The 17,155-nt window shown below is 36.4% G+C and overlaps 2 protein-coding genes across 2 annotated transcripts; one reads left to right on the top strand and one right to left on the bottom strand.

Moving 5' to 3' along the window:
- Nucleotides 1–1,495: 1,495 nt before the first annotated feature.
- ccng1 (cyclin G1) lies at nucleotides 1,496–8,077 on the top strand. Its single transcript, XM_007253631.4, has 6 exons — nucleotides 1,496–1,677; nucleotides 4,362–4,625; nucleotides 5,267–5,520; nucleotides 6,126–6,204; nucleotides 6,749–6,859; nucleotides 6,998–8,077. Exons 2-6 carry the CDS (start codon nucleotides 4,362–4,364, stop codon nucleotides 7,187–7,189), a joined length of 900 nt encoding a protein of 299 aa, XP_007253693.1. The 5' UTR covers nucleotides 1,496–1,677; the 3' UTR covers nucleotides 7,190–8,077.
- Nucleotides 8,078–8,127: 50 nt separating this feature from the next.
- nudcd2 (NudC domain containing 2) lies at nucleotides 8,128–16,742 on the bottom strand. Its single transcript, XM_007253632.4, has 4 exons — nucleotides 16,312–16,742; nucleotides 11,340–11,388; nucleotides 11,084–11,235; nucleotides 8,128–8,461 (listed from the first exon to the last, which is right to left on the bottom strand). The coding sequence occupies exons 1-4, from the start codon at nucleotides 16,498–16,500 to the stop codon at nucleotides 8,378–8,380; spliced, it is 474 nt and encodes a 157-aa protein (XP_007253694.1). The 5' UTR covers nucleotides 16,501–16,742; the 3' UTR covers nucleotides 8,128–8,377.
- Between the last annotated feature and the right edge of the window lie 413 nt (nucleotides 16,743–17,155).

The following is a 17,155-nucleotide window of genomic DNA, read 5'->3' as shown; positions in this document are numbered from 1 at the left end:
GGCATACGAGCCATTTTGTACTAAAATAATGACTATAAAGCTAATGTTCCAATGTGATTTTGAAATATTTTTTATCTTGGGCCAGACCACATACACATGATCTGAAGAGTCTTCTACTTTAAGAGTACTAGTCTTCTTCTACTTTAAGGAAAACCTGGAATTAGCCTGGCCCGAAATTACTGTATGTGAGTCTTGGTCCTCCTAAGGTTTCTTCCTCCTCCAGCACTGAGGGAGATTTTCCTTGCCTCCGTGCTCACTGGAGGTTCTGTTCTTGTCTGATTCTTTGTTCTGTCTGATTCTTTATTCTGTAAAGCTTCTTTGTGACAACATCAGTTATAAAAAGTGCTACATAAATATATAAATTTGATTTGATTTGTGGAGGACAGACATTTTTTTTTACTGTTTAGTACATAATTCTTTATGTGTCCATTAATTGTTTTCATGCCTTCAATATTAACCCTCCTATTATTTTTGGGGTCAATTTGACCCCATTTAATGTTTAGCGCCTTTAAATAAGCAGTTAATATAATTTTTTATTTAATTCATATTTAGTGGCTTTCCCTTATTTAATGGGGACAACTGGGTAAACATAAAATTAATCTGATGGTATGTTTTTAGTTTCCTGTACACATTTTGTATACATCTGTGTTGTTTGGCTATTTTAGCTTTATAAAACATATTAAAAATATTAGAATTTTAGAACACATTTATGTTGAATGATGTAAAAAATGTTATTTTAAGTAGTCAACAAACAAATAAAGCATGTGGCATAAACTTGGGTAACAATTTAATTATTATATAATCATTTTCTGGAGTTTAAAATTGCTGGGGTCAAACTGACCCCAAACATAATACATGTTACTATTGTTGATAACATAAAATATGTTTAATTCTAAAGGTTTTAGATTACAAAAAGTTTTACTTAGAAATAATATAAAGACAATAAAATACCAATAAGATCTCTATTTGTAATTATGTTAAAATTACTATTTAAGTAGTCAACTAACAAATATAGCATGCTACATAAACGTGGGTAAAAATGCTATTATTATATAACAATTTTCTGTAGTTTAAAGTGGAAACAAACATAAAATGTAAATTTGAAGGTAACAGGAGGGTTAATCTGCAATGTAGAAAATAAGTAATTAAATAAATAAAAAGACTGAATGAGAAGAGGTGTTTCTAAACTTTTGACTGGTACTGTATACTGTGTTTAAGTGAAGCTTAAGGGTGAAGCTGCTCGGTTTACACTGCAGTGTCCAGCCCACCAGAGGTTAGTATGTCTCTGACTACATAAGGATAAGAAAAGCAACAGATCCAATGGATCCCGCTGATGGGCGTGGCTTAGAGCTTGGGGGTCGTTATGGAAAGATGCTTCAACCAATGTGAACGCAGAAAGAAGGATCAAGCCCCAACGCCGCCCTCCTGTTGACCAATTGAAACGTATCCTGGGTGTTCGGGCGGAGCTTTATCTGGTATAAAAGCCGCCGAGGGCGGCCGCTCGGTCGCCTGAAACGCCGTGGGTTGGGGTGTGCAGGGCGGACGTTTTTAACACTGACTTTGAACATACGTACAGTTACTTTTTCACTTATTTTAAGCTTGTTTAAACTTTTTTTTTTTGCTTTTTTAAGCTTCTGCGCTTTCAGCTAAGCTAATACGTTACTTCAACTTAACAAGGTAAGTTCGCTCTTCTGTTAGCTTAAGCTAGCTTAGCTGAGCTAAGTGGGCTGATTTCGGTTATTTATGGTTATTTTTTTGTCGTTTAAAACGTGTTTTATGTGATGTGGCTGGATATTTAGGTTTAAGGAAAGGTTAGTTATAACTGTCGACTGTTTTAAGGGTTCAGTTATGTGACTTTTTGTACAGAAAACAGTAACAGTTAAGCTAGTTGGTGGCTAAAGCTACAATCTAGGCCTTAACCTATAACGTTAATCCTTTATTTAAAACCATGAAAACTGACTGTAACACTCGCTTATTAGCAGTATAGCTATGTTTATTCAATGAGTTGTAAGTGATTTTCTTGTTAAGACCTTTATTAATACCCTAGCTATATAAATCATGTGACAGTTATTTACTAAGGCAGGAACATGTCCAGACATGACCCCATATAGTTTATCTAGGTTAGTCCAGCTGGTAGTTAACTAGTATTGTAGGCCTGTTTAATCCAGTATGTCCTTAGGCATTTATTTAACCTAACTAAAACTGTTATTTTTTTGGAAGTTAGATTAATAACTTACGTTTTAATTTTGGAGTCTAGCTATTCTAAACATTTTAGGGAACTATAAAGCTCACTTATTAGCAAAATATACACCCCTGGAATATGAAGAGACTATTTCAGTGTCTGAATCGGTTTCTCTGATTTTGCTATTTATAGGTATATGTTTGAGTAAAATTAACATTATTGTTTTATACTATAAACTACGTACAACAATTCTCCCAATTTCCAAAAAAAGTCATTTACAGCATTTATTCCAGATGTTTTCAGTTTGTTAAAATCAAAGACTCATCCGTTTTAGGTTCTCTTATTTTTTTCCCAGAGCTGTAGTTATGTTTATTTAATGTATTGTAAGAGATTTGCTTATAAATACCTTAAAATTAATACCATAGTTACCTATACAATTCACATAGCTTTAGCTTTTCAATAAGGCAAAAACATGTCCAGACGTGACTCCAACTAGGTTAGTAGGTTAGTTGATGATTATATTGTGGGCTACTTAAGTCGTTAAGTACGTTTCTGCTGTATTTATTAAACAGAACACTCCTAAACAATAGAGAGAAAATAGATTTCTCTTAATTGTAGCGTGTTTAGTGTTGTCAGCATTTTTTTCCTATAGTTAAACAGCCCATTGACAAAAGGATTGACATGCCCAGGCATGTTAGTTAGCCAGGGACCCTCCCCTTATTTCCCCTTCCCACCCACCCTCTCTCGCTCTTACCATAACTTTCTATAAGGTCTTAAGACCTTAGCTACCGTGATTACCTATATAGTTAGGAGTAATTAATCAACTATTTTTATGTAGAAATTCTGCTTATGCTGTAGTGTTTAAGATTTGCTGTTGCATTAGTTTAATAGGTTGTGTCTTTGTCTTTTGAACCATGACACTAATACACATTTTAGGGGCTCTTAACACATTTAGCACACTATTTTAACACTTTTAGAGCTAGGGCTGTGTGATATACATTATTTAAAAAAAAGAGTGATTCTCAATTACCATTTATATTTTTATATAACAGCTTCAGTTGGTCTGTAAACAAACAGCATCAATTAAAGTGATGCATGCTCATTTCCTTTACATTTATTTTCATGTTTATTTTTTATAAGAATTGTAAGCGGCCCCCCAACAACCTTACATTCAGCTTTTTATAATAAAAACTGTATGAGTATCATACATGCATTTCGGCAGAGTTAAAAAAAAAAAAAATGAACAGTATTTCATATATATGAAAACAGGTTTCTGGAAGCTTCTATATGAAAATAGATACCATCTCGATTATTCTGCCTTGAAATGAACAGTGATTTAATTCATCAAATTAATTAAATGTAACTTTCCAGCCCTAGTTGGAGCTTAATGTATTGAAAACCTAGCTGTAAATTGTATTACAAATAGTGTACAAAATCCTAATAAAGTGAATCATGCAGCAGGAAAATTATAGATCAGTCTACTTATGCACTAAATGCACTACTGTATGCATAAATGCCTATTATAAAAAAATGTTAAGAACCTGCCACTCTTGGGTCATTTTAGTCTAAACATGATAAATACTGTGCATCGTAAAAATCTTTAAAACAGATAATTTGCCATATCCCCCAAATTCACAAAGTGGTGGCTTTAATAATGTTTGGTTTGATATTGGAATTAACTAATTGACCGGTGTTATGACCCGTATGGTCCAGCACTACTTTAGATATGGTAAAAAAAAAATCAACGTCATTTTTATAAAATGTTTGCTGTTTTGCATCCAGTTAAATAGATTTGTAGTTAATTTGTAATAAATTCAGTAGTATAAGAATATGATGGTTTTAATCACTGACAATATCAAATAGTATTAGAATTTGGCATCTTCCTTAATACTAATTTTCTAATGGTACAGTAGTATATTTTCTTTGCATGCCTACAATCATATTAGTCTTTATGTTCCTGGTTAGCTAATGTTATGCTGACAGATTTATGCTGACAGAATTGGTCATTTTATTGTAGTTTTATGGAAAATTTATTTAATTCATGTTATGTGCCCTGTAATGAGTCAGTTGGACATATTTTATATAATGTATATTTAAATATTGAAAGTGTTTGAGTCATTTCACGGTTATTGAAACATTTGTGCTGTTGCTCACCTAATGAGTCATCCTTCTTTTTTAGATGCTTGACAAAGTGACCGGATCAGAGGCCTTGCCTTTTGCTGTCCAGCTGAAGGGTCTTCTGGAGAAGGAGGCTCGTTACCAGCCCAAGCTTTGTGGCCTCCGCATCCTTGAGTCTGCCAATGACAACGGCCTCAGGATGACTGCCAAGCTGAGGGATTTTGAGGTGAAGGATCTGCTGTCTCTGACCCGGTTCTTCGGGTTCAGCGCAGAGACATTCTCCCTTGCAGTGAGCCTCCTGGATCGCTTTCTGGCTGCGATGAAGGTAGGTAGTAGACCCTTATGGATCACTGTAGGATTTATAGCATATGTTAAACCCATGTCTCTGCATCATTTGTCTTGGAATAGGTAGGGCTTTATGTAGTGGTTTATGTATGATCTTCAAAGACCGGGAAAAGTCATGGAATTTGAAAATGGCAATTTCCAGGCCTGGATAAGCTACGGAAAAATAAAAATACCAGGAAAGCTTTGGAAAGTCATGAAAATCTGGTGTACAAATCTTTCATTTATTGATGGAGAAAATCTATTTTAAACTTAACAAAAATCCATCAGCTCAGAGATAATTCAGTAATTTAGCCCTACATGATGGCACTCTCTGGATCTGACACATTTTATTAACTGTCAACCTTTTTATTAGATTAATTTTAGGCCTACTATAATCAATTTTGATTATAGTTTTAGTTGATTTTCAGTTTTATTGTCCATGTCTGATGTTTTAAAAATCGTATGGTCAGGAAAATTTGCCTTGAAGGCATGGAAAAGTCATGGAAATATCAGACATTTATGAGTAAAAAGTGTATGAACCCTGTCTGTAGATCAGCTATCGGGTATTTTACTGTTTTGGTTGGTTATAATCTCGTTAGATGGTTTAGACACAAACACATTGTTTTTCTCTTAAATATACAGATTCAACCAAAGCATCTCTCCTGTGTTGGCCTCTGCTGCTTCTACATCGCAATAAAGACCTCAGAGGAGGAGAAGAATGTTCCTCTGGCAAATGATCTGATCCGTATCAGCCAGAACCGCTTCACAGTTTCAGATATGATGAGGATGGAAAAGATCATTTTGGAAAAGCTCTACTGGAAGGTCAGGGCACCCACAGCACTGCACTTCCTCAGGCTGTTTCACTCCCACATCCAGGAGAAGGTCGATGCTGACAGGTGAGCAACATGACTGCCATTAAACGCCTGCAGTGTTTAAATTCTAACCAAAATGCTTAATTCTGTGCTTCCCAACTCTGGTCCCGGAGGACCTCCTGCCAAGTTCACATTTTAGGGTAATTTCACGCATACCTTGTTTGGAATGGACCTTTGGACTTAAGTCTGGTTGGAATTAAAATGGTAGGTGAAAGGGGCTGCAAAGCACAGTTTGGAGCAAAGAACCAAAATATATGGTCCGATGAAAAAAAGGAAGCTTAATGTCAGATCTACAGGAATGTGGTCCAGTTGCAGTATAAACTCCTTTGTGGTAGTTTGTAGGACAAGCTTTTGGACCAATTACAGGACCAGGGCAAGGGCACATTGGTTTAGACGATTAGATTTGAAAATACCCTATTTTTTTGCATCTGATCAAGATGATCAGATAATTAAAATGCCTTTTCTTATTTAGATGATTTTGATTATAACTTAAAACAGGCAATTATAATGTGCAGGGCAGGTGGTCCTCTATGACCACAGTTGGGAACTTCTGGCCTAATTTGTTTCTTAACTGGTTAGGATTGTTAATGACCCTGTGATTTAATGTATTAACTCCTAATTTCTTGCAGCAAGAAGATTCTGAACATCGACAGGCTTGAGGCTCAGCTGAAGGCCTGCCACTGCTCCTTCACCTTTACAAAAATGAAGGTGAGTTGTCAGTTCAGTTATTTTTTGAAGGTTTTGTAATTCACAAATGGCAATTTCCACTGGGCCCTGTGGTTTTATTATGGGTACTATTTAGAATCTGGAATCTCTGTACCCTGGTTCAGAGAAAAATGTTAGTCACATAAGGAGTAGGAGGGGCTTTGTAATCTGATGGCTTAAAGTCTATGCTGCCAAATCTGGAACCCTCTGTTCCAGAAAAACTAATTCCACATTTCAGGGACTTATTCCATATTTTTATTGAGAAATGACAAAGATATTGGGTTAAACGTGCAGGAGGATGGTTGGTGTCTAAATTGAGTGGTGCTCTGAAAACTCAACTGTCTATTTTGTGCTAATTAATGAGAAAAGCTCAAGTTTTGTGTTTTTTGCAAATAAAAAGACAAGGATGCACTTTGAAAAACTTTCTTTTGCATTCATATGCTGTAAAAATCGGACTTATTAAATAAAAGGCCTTAATTCCTAGTTTTTATAATTCATATTTTGATTTTAGAGTTGTTAACAAATGTCGTCTGACTTGTTCCATCAGCCTTCCTTGCTTGCCCTGGCTCTGCTAGCACTTGAGATTGAGGAGCAGCATGAATTTGAGTCTGTAGAAGCCCTGAGAGAGACTCTGCAGGAACTTCAGCATCAGCTTTCTGTGAGTAGATGCATCTTCTGGTCTGCTGTGGGCTGTTCTTAATAATGGGGTTATTTATTAATTTGGGCTGCATTTTAATCATGCCTCCCAGTCTTGGTCAGGACTTCTGAATTAATTTTTATTTTTGTTCTTTCCTAGATTAAAGATGGAGATTTGGCATGTGTGAGGGAGCTGGTTGCCAAGTGCCTGATTGAGTATTCCACCACCAAGTGTTCAAAGCCCAACGGCCAGAGGCTGCGCTGGGTCATCTCTGGTAGAACAGCCAGACAGTTGAAACACAGCTACTACAAGATCGCCCATCTGCCTACGATTCCTGAAACTGCCTCTTAAAAGGTCTTGGTTAGCTGGCCATAATTCAGATGAAAGGTTGTGAATTGTGGCCCCCTAACGGTGCATTGGGTTTCCTTACAGAACTTCTGAGTGAAGATCTGTAAGGAAATTTAATTAATAATTGCTTTTTTTGTTTTGTTTTAAACTTTCCTCCCTTTTTTTGCTATTTATTTTGTCTGCTTTGACTTTGGATATTCCAGGTCAAGGGTGGGTTTGATGGCAGTCGGCCAGTGAGGGTCTTTCTGACCAGCCTGGCTTTGACTAGCTTGCTCATGTACGTGTACAGTATGTTCATTTGAATCGGCGCTTTCACTGGTGCTGGTTATTTAAAGCAGTGAAGTATTGAACCACCTAGGTCCTCAGTCCACCATGTGGAAGAGGAGGGAGAAGGGTTTTGCGAATCATAAAATCAATGGAACCAAGAAATCGGGCCCAAAACCCTTAACTCCCACCCTAGGTTGCTGAACAGTCCAAAAAGCACACTCCTACCCAAGGTGAATTAAAAGATAGTTAATTTTCTTTCATTTCTTACGTTAGGGAAGTTTGTTTCTGTGAGGTGATGAAACCGAATGATGCTTAAAACATGTAGGTTTTAATCTTGCTGAGTAACTTGGTCCTAACTGAAATGCTTCTTTATAACTAACAGTTAGCAAGTCATGTTTACATGGCTTTGTGAAACTACAAACTTTGCAGGGTCCAAATTGCTTTAAAAATGATGCCACCTTTTTTTGACTGTGCAAGTCTTCCCCCTCTCTGTCTTAGGTTTTCTGGAGTAATGAAATGTTAGAAGGCTTGTACTAGAACCCCATATGATTTTGCTACTAATTGAATAATAACATACCCTGTAAACAAAGTTGGACCTTTCAATAAAACGTTATTGAAATGCTACACTGTCTCAATCGTCTCTTTAAATAATAAAGGAACAATGATGCTTCTGCTTAACCTGAACAAATGATTTATTACAAATTATGTCCACAGTTCAAACTATGGCATTACAGCATCTCGCTGAAAAATAATGGCATCTGTAAACCTAAAGAAACAACTCTGACTCAAAGGCTTCTTGTGAGTTAGTCGTTAGTTAGTTCAAGAATGGGAGGAAGAAAAACAAGTTGTCCCCACTGAACAAAAAACAACCCACAAAATGTCTGTCAGTTTAAAGTCCTCATGCTCTTCTGGATCACTGCAGCTTTATTTCTGCAAACTGGAGAAATCTGGTCCACCACCATGGAAGTTTCCAGAGATTTCTGCACCACTGAAGTCAAATCCTGGATTCTGTTGAGACAAGGAAAAACGTGCATGGATTAATCTCACTGCACATTTCTGTATAGCACAATTATGAGACTTAGCCACCCATTAACCTGTTAACATATTATGATTTGTACCAGTGTCTGTACCTACCTACCTACCTACCCAACCCTGCGTATGTGCACAAGCCTTAAGATCCCCTTCTAGTTATCAGGCCACAGTACCACACATTAACTACAGGAAATGATCGTACAGTCCCCACATATCTAAAAAATACCATAAAATCCAGACCTCAACATGAGCATTTGTGTCAATGTTATTTGCTTAATCCAAGTCCTATAAATGTCCCATAGATCATTTTTAGACCAGACCTTGAAGATTGCTGGGTTTGAGGAGTCTTGCTGCCGTTTAAATAACTTGTCTGAACTGTTTTAAGCTATGAAACAATAACGGTCTAGGGTACTTTCGAATGTTTTGCACAGTGAATGTTTTGGTGGCACACAGCACGCATATTGTCTTAGAGGGTTCCAGCTGGTTCTTAAAATGTCTTAAATTTAAATATGAATAATAAAGGTCTTACATTTACTGTAAATTAGCTGTAGGTATTAAATTTTGAGATGCATTTGAGGTGCATTTAATGCTGGTGGAAAAACAGTGGCTCACATCTAATCAGGGGAGCTAACATTAACGACGAGTTAGCTAACATACTAACTTTAGCTAGCTTAAATGAGCTAGCTAACATTACCAGGGATAGAACTAAGGTTAGCGGAGAGCTAGCTAACATTTTAACGTCAGTGGAAAGTTGGCTATCGTTAATGGGGGAGAGAACTAAAGAAATTATGACTACATTTTTGGGTCTTGAAATTATATTTATTGAGGTCTTAAAAAGGTCTTAAAAAGCATTAAATTTGCTTTTTAAAATGGTGCAAGAACCATGTCTTAATGTTATGACTAATTGATGTGTATCAATTATTTCCAATCCAGAGCCTGATGATTTGGTGTTTTCCCCAACACACCTGTTTTAACTCCTCAGCTAATTTGACGTCTTTAAAGTAAAGAAAACACTAAAATATGCAGAGCAGGGATACTTGAGGACAGGAATTAAGAAGCACTGCATTAACATCAAGCATTCCAAGCAGTGCATTAATTACTCGTGCTTCATTACAAGTTAAAGACAGGAGCTCTTTACACAGCTTGATTTTTTTATATCTCAGCAGAAAAAAAGGAAAACAGCAATGTCAGCTTATGACTGTCCAACTACTTCAGTTGATTGAACTGCATAGGGTATATATGTTTTAGTCTGTTTGACTGATTAGCTGGTCTATAAGCTGATTAACCAGCATGGACAAAATCCAATGTAAAATACACTTTAAAATGGTTAAGACCTGGTTAACCAGCTTGAATTTAAGTATAGGGCATGTTTTCATTTGGTTGACTAGCTTTTTAACCATCTTCACCATTAAAGACGAGCTTAGACCATTTAAAACCAGCTACCAGCAAAAGACTGATTGTACTGAGCTATTCTTTTTAGCAGGGATAGCAGTTTTATTCCAATACAATACAATTCAATACAACCACTGAACCGACTTGTGTCTTCTGAGTTCTCAGTGTGATGCTGGTGGAAGTAAAATAGTACAAAATGTGGGGGAAAACATCTTTGAGTGCTATGTTAGTTCCCCAGACCAGCATTTCTCAATACTTAAGCTGCATTATTTAGCACTGTCCTCAACCCACCTTAAAAGCTATTCACCAAGATCTTCCTAAGCTTAACAAAAATACTCATTAGTGCAAGGTAACTCCAGGACATGGCAAAGCACAGCACAGTCTGTTCCAGTGCAGCATTTAGGTTTTGCTCAATCATTTTAAGAAACACTTGTGCAAGTTTACAATACATTTTTGAGCAGTTGTTCCTATCCCAAATCATACCGTGGTGGTTTTTGTGCCAAATCAGCTTTTAAATCTACCTAAATGTAGAAACTTTTACAGTGCTTTTACAATATCTAGTGGTGATGAACTGATTTCTTTGTTTTAATGTTTTAATAAATGTGGTAGAATGTGGTTTTAACAACAAATTAATCTCTGGGTAATTTTCCCAGACAAGAATTAAGCCTAGTCTTGGAATAAACATAATTTTGAATGGAGATTTCACACTGAAAGGGAAATTTTGTATAGGACTAGCCTTACCCTATATATAATGATATAATCATGCATAAGTAACATTAGAGGACAAAAGAAAGTAAGAAGAAAGAAGTAATAAGAAAGTAATAAATACATTTTAAATATTTGTGAAGAAGCCAAGTATGTGAAGCACATGAATTCTGTGTTATTGTGCTACACAATCATCCATCTTCCTCTTGATTATATTCCAGAGGTTTTTAATTTTGTTAAAATCAAAGAAGCTCATCATTTTAAAGTGGTCTCTTTATTTTTTCCAGAGCTATATATTTAAATGCATGCTTTGTGTTTATTAAAATTAAACAGACTAGCCTGCTGACTATAAAAATACCTATATTATTTCAGAAGATATTTAGTAATTTGGAACTATGGAAAGGACTGGGATGAAATGTCAACATCACAAGAGGGAAAAGAAAAAATACTGCCAATTTTTCTCTGTAAATTTACACACTAGTATGTGGATTTGCATTTTACCTCTCTCTGGAACCTCTCTAGTGTGAGTTTTCTCTGCATCTGGTCCTGCACCCATGGATCTGCAGCGTACTGGCCCTCTAGCAGCGAAGCCCAGCAGTTTCCAGCCTCCCGGTTCGTCTTCATCAGAACTATCCTGATCAGCTTTTTGTCTTCTGCAAACCATTTTAAGGACAGTAACAAACAGGACCTCTTTTAATTTAGTATGCACACTTTATCAGTTTTCTCATGCAGTTTACAGTGTTGGGAAAAAACTCACCTAATGTCCACGTCGCCTCGTCTCCCACTGTTGTTCCAAACAGCTTTCCCTGTGGTGATAAATCACAAGTCATTTACACCAGGGACAACAATTCACATCCTGCAAAGTACTTTGTTCTAAAGTTTGCAGAGACCTGCTTATTCTGGGTAGTAAAGTTAAATTTGGCCTCATGCAGTAACAGTCTCTAAACTAGATGTTGCTGTAAAAATGTTTATTAAACAAAAAATATCTTATTAAGGGAAAAAATGAACACAGAATACATACTTGTTTCTACCCTCAGTGTCCATTTGATAATAAAGGAGCACTTTGTATTCTATTGTCCCACAGATATTGCAGCTGGGCTTGTATATCCTACCCATATAGATCCCACTAATGCTTTTAGGGCATAATTACGAGATAGTAAGTCATAATTATTAGAATTGAAGTCATTATTGTGAGATTTGAACTCATAATTTTGAGATGGTAAGGCATAATTACGAGATTACATTACATTACATTACATTACATTTGGCAGACGCTTTTGTCCAAAGCGACTTACAATAGTCAAGTACAATGTAAAATAAGTTTAAAGGTAAAACATCTTTGGATAGGGATAAAAGGAGGTAAAAGGGGAATAATAGGATAGAGGAGTGAAGGAGGGGAAGAAGGAAATGAGGTTAGAAGTAGTTAGTGGTAAGTGGTAAGTAGTGATGGGTCGCGAATGATCCGGCTTCTGTGATTGAGCCGATTCTTCTTTTTTTTTTTGCTGATTGGTGTGTCTACACTGAGTAAGAGTGGAATGGGAAGGGGAGTGCTCTTTTTTTAAAATGCTGAACAAACATGGTTTACTAGTTACAGTTACACGGTGTGAATCTCAATCAGTTATAAAGTGTGTATATATATACATATATATACAAACTTCCTTCCACTACCAGATCAGGAGAATCTCTCGCTATCTTTAAGAAACTCCTGAAGACAGAGCTCTTCAAAGAGCACTTACTCTCCTAACACCTCTAACTAACTACCTTCCACTACCAGATCAGGAGACTCTCTCACTATCTTTAATAAACTCCTGAAGACAGAGCTCTTCAAAGATCACTTACTCTCCTAACACCTCTAACACACTAACTACTTCTAACCTCATTTTTCCCCACCTTCACTTTTCTATCCCCTTACTTCCCTTCGACCTCCTTTAAGCCCTATCTAAAAAATGTTTTACCTTTGACTTCTATTACTTTTGACTTGACTATTGTACGTCGCTTTGGACAAAAGCATCTGCCAAATGTAATGTAATGTAATGTAATTTACATATATGTACATTAATGTAATGTACATATATATACATTATATATATATAATCAGCTATCAGTTTGTGAGGATAAATGATATGTCTTCCAGTTATACCAAGGTAAGATATGGAATTCCACAAGGCTCTATATTAGGACCGTTATTATTTACATTATATATGCTCCCACTGGGCAAAGTTATTAGAAAACACAATGTGAATTTTCATTGTTATGCGGATGACACGCAGCTCTTCATATCAGCCAAACCTGACGACAGAGTGAGATTAAAGAAAATCGAAGATTGTGTAGAAGATGTAAAATCATGGATGTCGCACAACTTCCTCCTATTAAATAGTGATAAAACAGAAGTTCTCCTATTAGGCCCCAAAGCTGCTAGAAATAAATTATCAGACTTAATGCTAAATCTGGCTGACTTCTCAGCCACCCCTGGTTCAGCAGCTAAAAACCTTGGAGTTATCATAGATTCAGATCTAGCATTCGATAAACACATATCTAATGTTACTAGAACAGCTTTTCTACACCTCCGTAATATTGCCAAGCTAAGAAACGCCCTATCACTGCATGACGCAGAAAAATTAGTACATGCCTTTATTACCTCAAGGCTAGATTATTGTAATGCGCTACTGTCTGGATGTTCCGGCAGTAACTTAAATAAACTTCAGCTAGTTCAAAATGCTGCAGCCAGGGTCCTTACTAAAACTAGAAAATTTGACCATATTAGTCCAGTACTATCAGCACTGCACTGGCTTCCAGTCAAATTCCGCATAGACTATAAAATTCTCCTGTTAACGTATAAAGCCCTACACGGACTCGCTCCTGAGTATTTACAAGACCTCATCTCCTGTTATGAACCACCGCGATTACTCAGATCTCAGGGTGCTGGTTTATTAGTAGTGCCTAAAATTCAGAGGAGCTCTGCAGGAGGAAGAGCTTTCTCTTATAAAGCGCCTCAACTCTGGAATAATCTCCCCGAATATGTTCGGGACTCAGACACAGTCTCAATCTTTAAGTCTAGACTGAAAACTTACTTGTTTAGTTTAGCTTTTGGTAATTAATGTTTTTCCCTTTAGATAAGGCTGAAGATTCAGGGGTTCATGGACAGAGGAAATTGTGGTAAACTGAGATGCTGGTGCTGTTGTTCTCCCACTGCACGCGGTCACTCAGGTTTGTGGACGGTGGAGTGGGTGGATGCTGGTGTTTCAGGGTGCCTCCATGTCTATGTTACCTTCTGGCTCTCTGTCTTTAGTTAGGCTGTTTTATTCAGTTCTGCCGGAGTCATTTGCCACACTCTGATAATGTTTTAATATTCTCAGTTTTGCATAAATCCAGTCAAAACTAATTCCATCTCTCTGCCTTCCTCCGAGTTACTGACTGCCCACCTGTCTGACCCGATACCGATGTTGGACCCTCAGGCTCTCGCGTCTCCTGTCCGGCCAGACTGATGGAAGTTTCTGAAGTCAGCTCTTCTCCACCACCACCACAGATCAGCTGCTCATCGACCATCTTACTCTCCACTACAGATTACATCCAAGCCATTAGTGGCGCTATTACACTCCTGAGTACACAAAACCTATATAGATGTATAAAAGACTTTTTAAATTTCTATTTAAAAGCCGTTTGACCAGTGGTAGGATGGTCCCCCCTTTAATGTGAGTCTTGGTCCTCCCAAGGTTTCTTCCTCCTCCTGCAGCTCTGAGGGAGTTTTTCCTTGCCTCCGCGCTCACTGGGGGTTCTGTATTCTGTATTTTCTATGTGTAATGTTTTGCCTGATTCTTTGTCCTGTAATCATGTTTCTGTAAAGCTGCTTTGTGCCAACACCTGTTGTAAAAAGCGCTATACAAATAAATTTGATTTGATTTGATTTGATTATATACACATTCGATGTATATATAAAAATATACATTAAAGAAGAAAAAAACCTATAAACATAGAGAAATATTAACAAGAGGCCAGTGAAAGCCTGAATTTAGATCATAACAGAAACAGAATCAACCTCTTTAAAGATGAGCTCCTGCTTTACTTATTTATTTATTTTTTGAATCGCACATTTATTTTTAATTTTGTTGACTGACACTTTATGGTGTTCAGTGCTGTTTGTTTTACTGTATATAGTTGCAAATTTACAAATAATATACACTTTCAGAGATTTGACATTTTGTTTACTTGAGATGGGCCTTTGTTTTTGTATTTCAGCATTTATTTTTGTATAAATAAAGCCATATAAATTCATTCATATAATGTATGTTTTTACACTAGAAATTCATTTTTTCACATTATTTGGTAATAAATTGAATTAAGCCACCAAAAAGTCTAAGGAGCCACTTGGGAGCCGAAAGAGCCAGCTCTACTTAGTAAGCTAAGCCAGAAGTACCAGCTCGCTTTATCAGATTTGTAACAGAAGTCAATGATCCAGAATGTCATGATACTAATAATAATGAACTCCAAATATCTCCATATATCCAGGATTAAAGTAAAGTAAATGATACTGGACAGATATAATCTGTCTCTAGTAGATATGAAAATGAGAACAGTGTGAATTTTTCTTTTGCTAAAAACAGCAAAAAATTAATACACTGATGTGATAATTAGGGGTGGGTGATATGGCACAATATTTCAGGGAATAATTATGTTTAAGATATTGAAAAATATAAGATATTGTTGCGTACGATATAATATGGCACACTCCTACTGATAAAATTGAACCCCAGTCTCCCACATGATGTGGTAGCTCACTGGCAGGTGGTGGTGTTATCCACTGCACCACACCGTTTGAACCTGAGACGGCGCTGCTGAGGCGGAAGTTATCACAATATAAAAACGTTTTTTAAAAATTAGGATTTCTTTTTAAGTTTATACGATTTTAAGCAAGACTGGTGTGTTTTATTACTTCACAGGAACACATTTCAGTTATTAATGAAAGAGAAATACGGTTTAGGGTTTAGTTGTTACCTCTTTAACCCCTTAACATGCCTTGTTGTCCTGTATAAGGGCTACAGGTGTAGGTGATACAAAACCCTTTTTTCCTGCAATAAAATAATAAACTGTTATTGACATTCTGAAAATTTGAGGGCTTTAAAATCTCATACAGGACACTTGGAGAAGCTGCCTGCTCACTTTCTACTCCACTTTATAATAATAATAATAATAATAATAATAATAATAATAATAATAATAATAATAATAATAATAATTTAAGATTAGTACCAGGAATCAACCTAAATTCTGCATGTTTAAACATAGATGTTAAAACTAGACAAACATAACGAAACTAAAGGTTTGGAGAACATGATTTGCATTTGTTTGATTTGTATATTTAGGAAAATATGGATTTCAAAATGAAGTTCAGGAAAAAGCCAATTTTTTTATTTTATTCATAATATTTTGATATTAGCAGATTTACTAAAATATTTTTTTTATATTTTCTATTACAATTACAATTATGCTTTTCAGTAAGTTCATGTTTATCAAACATGTAAGTTTTTTTATGAAATGAGAATTGACTAAACAAATCCTGGCCTGTTAAAGGGTTAAAACGCGTGACAATACAGTGAAACCTTTTAGCTGAGCTAGTTAATAAATAATATAGATCAACCTACCTCTCAGATATTCTCATCTGAACACTTTCAGGAGAGGAAAATTCAACAATAAACACAAACATAAGCACAGAGCAGCTGAGATGAACCTACCTTAAATATCTCCTGTCCTCTCACACTCAGCTCCACCTCTCTGCTCCCCAGTTTACACCTGATTTCTTTACTGGATGTTCCAGGAGGGACATTTATCTCGATGAAGATCTCCTCCATGGTCTGATACCAGGAGCCCCAGGGGGTTTTACAGGGGATGACCCCGCTCCTCTCCTCGAAATGCACCGACATGCTGTGTTATTACTGTAGTTAGCTGGGCTAGTGTTATAGTTACTGCAGCCTGGCCGGGCTAACAGACTGAACCCTGTGCTGTAGTGTAACCAGCTCTGATCTGATCTAATAAAAAAGCAGAGGAGACCTACAGCTGAAGAATAACAGCAGAGGAACGCTGATACTGAACTGAACTGATCTCTCAATCTTCTCCTACATTCCTGCAGTTTCTATTAGCAGCTCTCTCTCTCTCTGATTCTGATTCTGCAGAGCTGGAGCTCCAGAGAGCCACACTGACACCCAGCGGATACAGGAGGAACTGCCGGTGCTGTGTGAGTTAAACTACCCATCAAAATATGCTACTTTTATTTTATTTTTTTATTCTTCTTTTTAAAGCACTTTTTGGCCATACGCCACCTTACATCACACAAATGCTCATTAAAAATAATACAACCTATCAGAGACTCGCTCCAGTGACTGGATCACCCTTCAGGTACCAAGAGTTTTTAGCCACTGTTTTAGCTGATTTTAGTGTTTTTTTTTTAAACCAAATAATCTTTGGTATATTTTTAATAGTTTTTTAAATTTAATTATTTTATTTAACTTGTATATTTAACTTTATTTAACTTGGTTTGTTTTAGCTGTTTTTTTTCCACATTTCTTTCATTTTTCATTT

The sequence above is a fragment of the Astyanax mexicanus genome, chromosome 2 (assembly GCF_023375975.1).
Source record: "Astyanax mexicanus isolate ESR-SI-001 chromosome 2, AstMex3_surface, whole genome shotgun sequence".
In the NCBI taxonomy this organism is placed as follows: domain Eukaryota; kingdom Metazoa; phylum Chordata; class Actinopteri; order Characiformes; family Acestrorhamphidae; genus Astyanax; species Astyanax mexicanus.
This window is presented reverse-complemented; position numbering and strand designations above follow the sequence as displayed.

Excerpts from the sequence above, each read along its gene's own strand:
- ccng1 (XM_007253631.4), top strand. The coding sequence starts at position 4,362 with ATGCTTGACAAAGTGACCGGATCAGAGGCCTTGCCTTTTGCTGTCCAG. Across the intron at positions 6,205-6,748 it reads TCACCTTTACAAAAATGAAG|CCTTCCTTGCTTGCCCTGGC; the intron begins GTGAGTTGTCAG and ends TTGTTCCATCAG. Across the intron at positions 6,860-6,997 it reads AACTTCAGCATCAGCTTTCT|ATTAAAGATGGAGATTTGGC; the intron begins GTGAGTAGATGC and ends GTTCTTTCCTAG.
- nudcd2 (XM_007253632.4), bottom strand. The coding sequence starts at position 16,500 with ATGTCGGTGCATTTCGAGGAGAGGAGCGGGGTCATCCCCTGTAAAACC. Across the intron at positions 11,389-16,311 it reads GAGGACAGGAGATATTTAAG|GGAAAGCTGTTTGGAACAAC; the intron begins GTAGGTTCATCT and ends TTATCACCACAG. Across the intron at positions 11,236-11,339 it reads CGAGGCGACGTGGACATTAG|AAGACAAAAAGCTGATCAGG; the intron begins GTGAGTTTTTTC and ends AATGGTTTGCAG.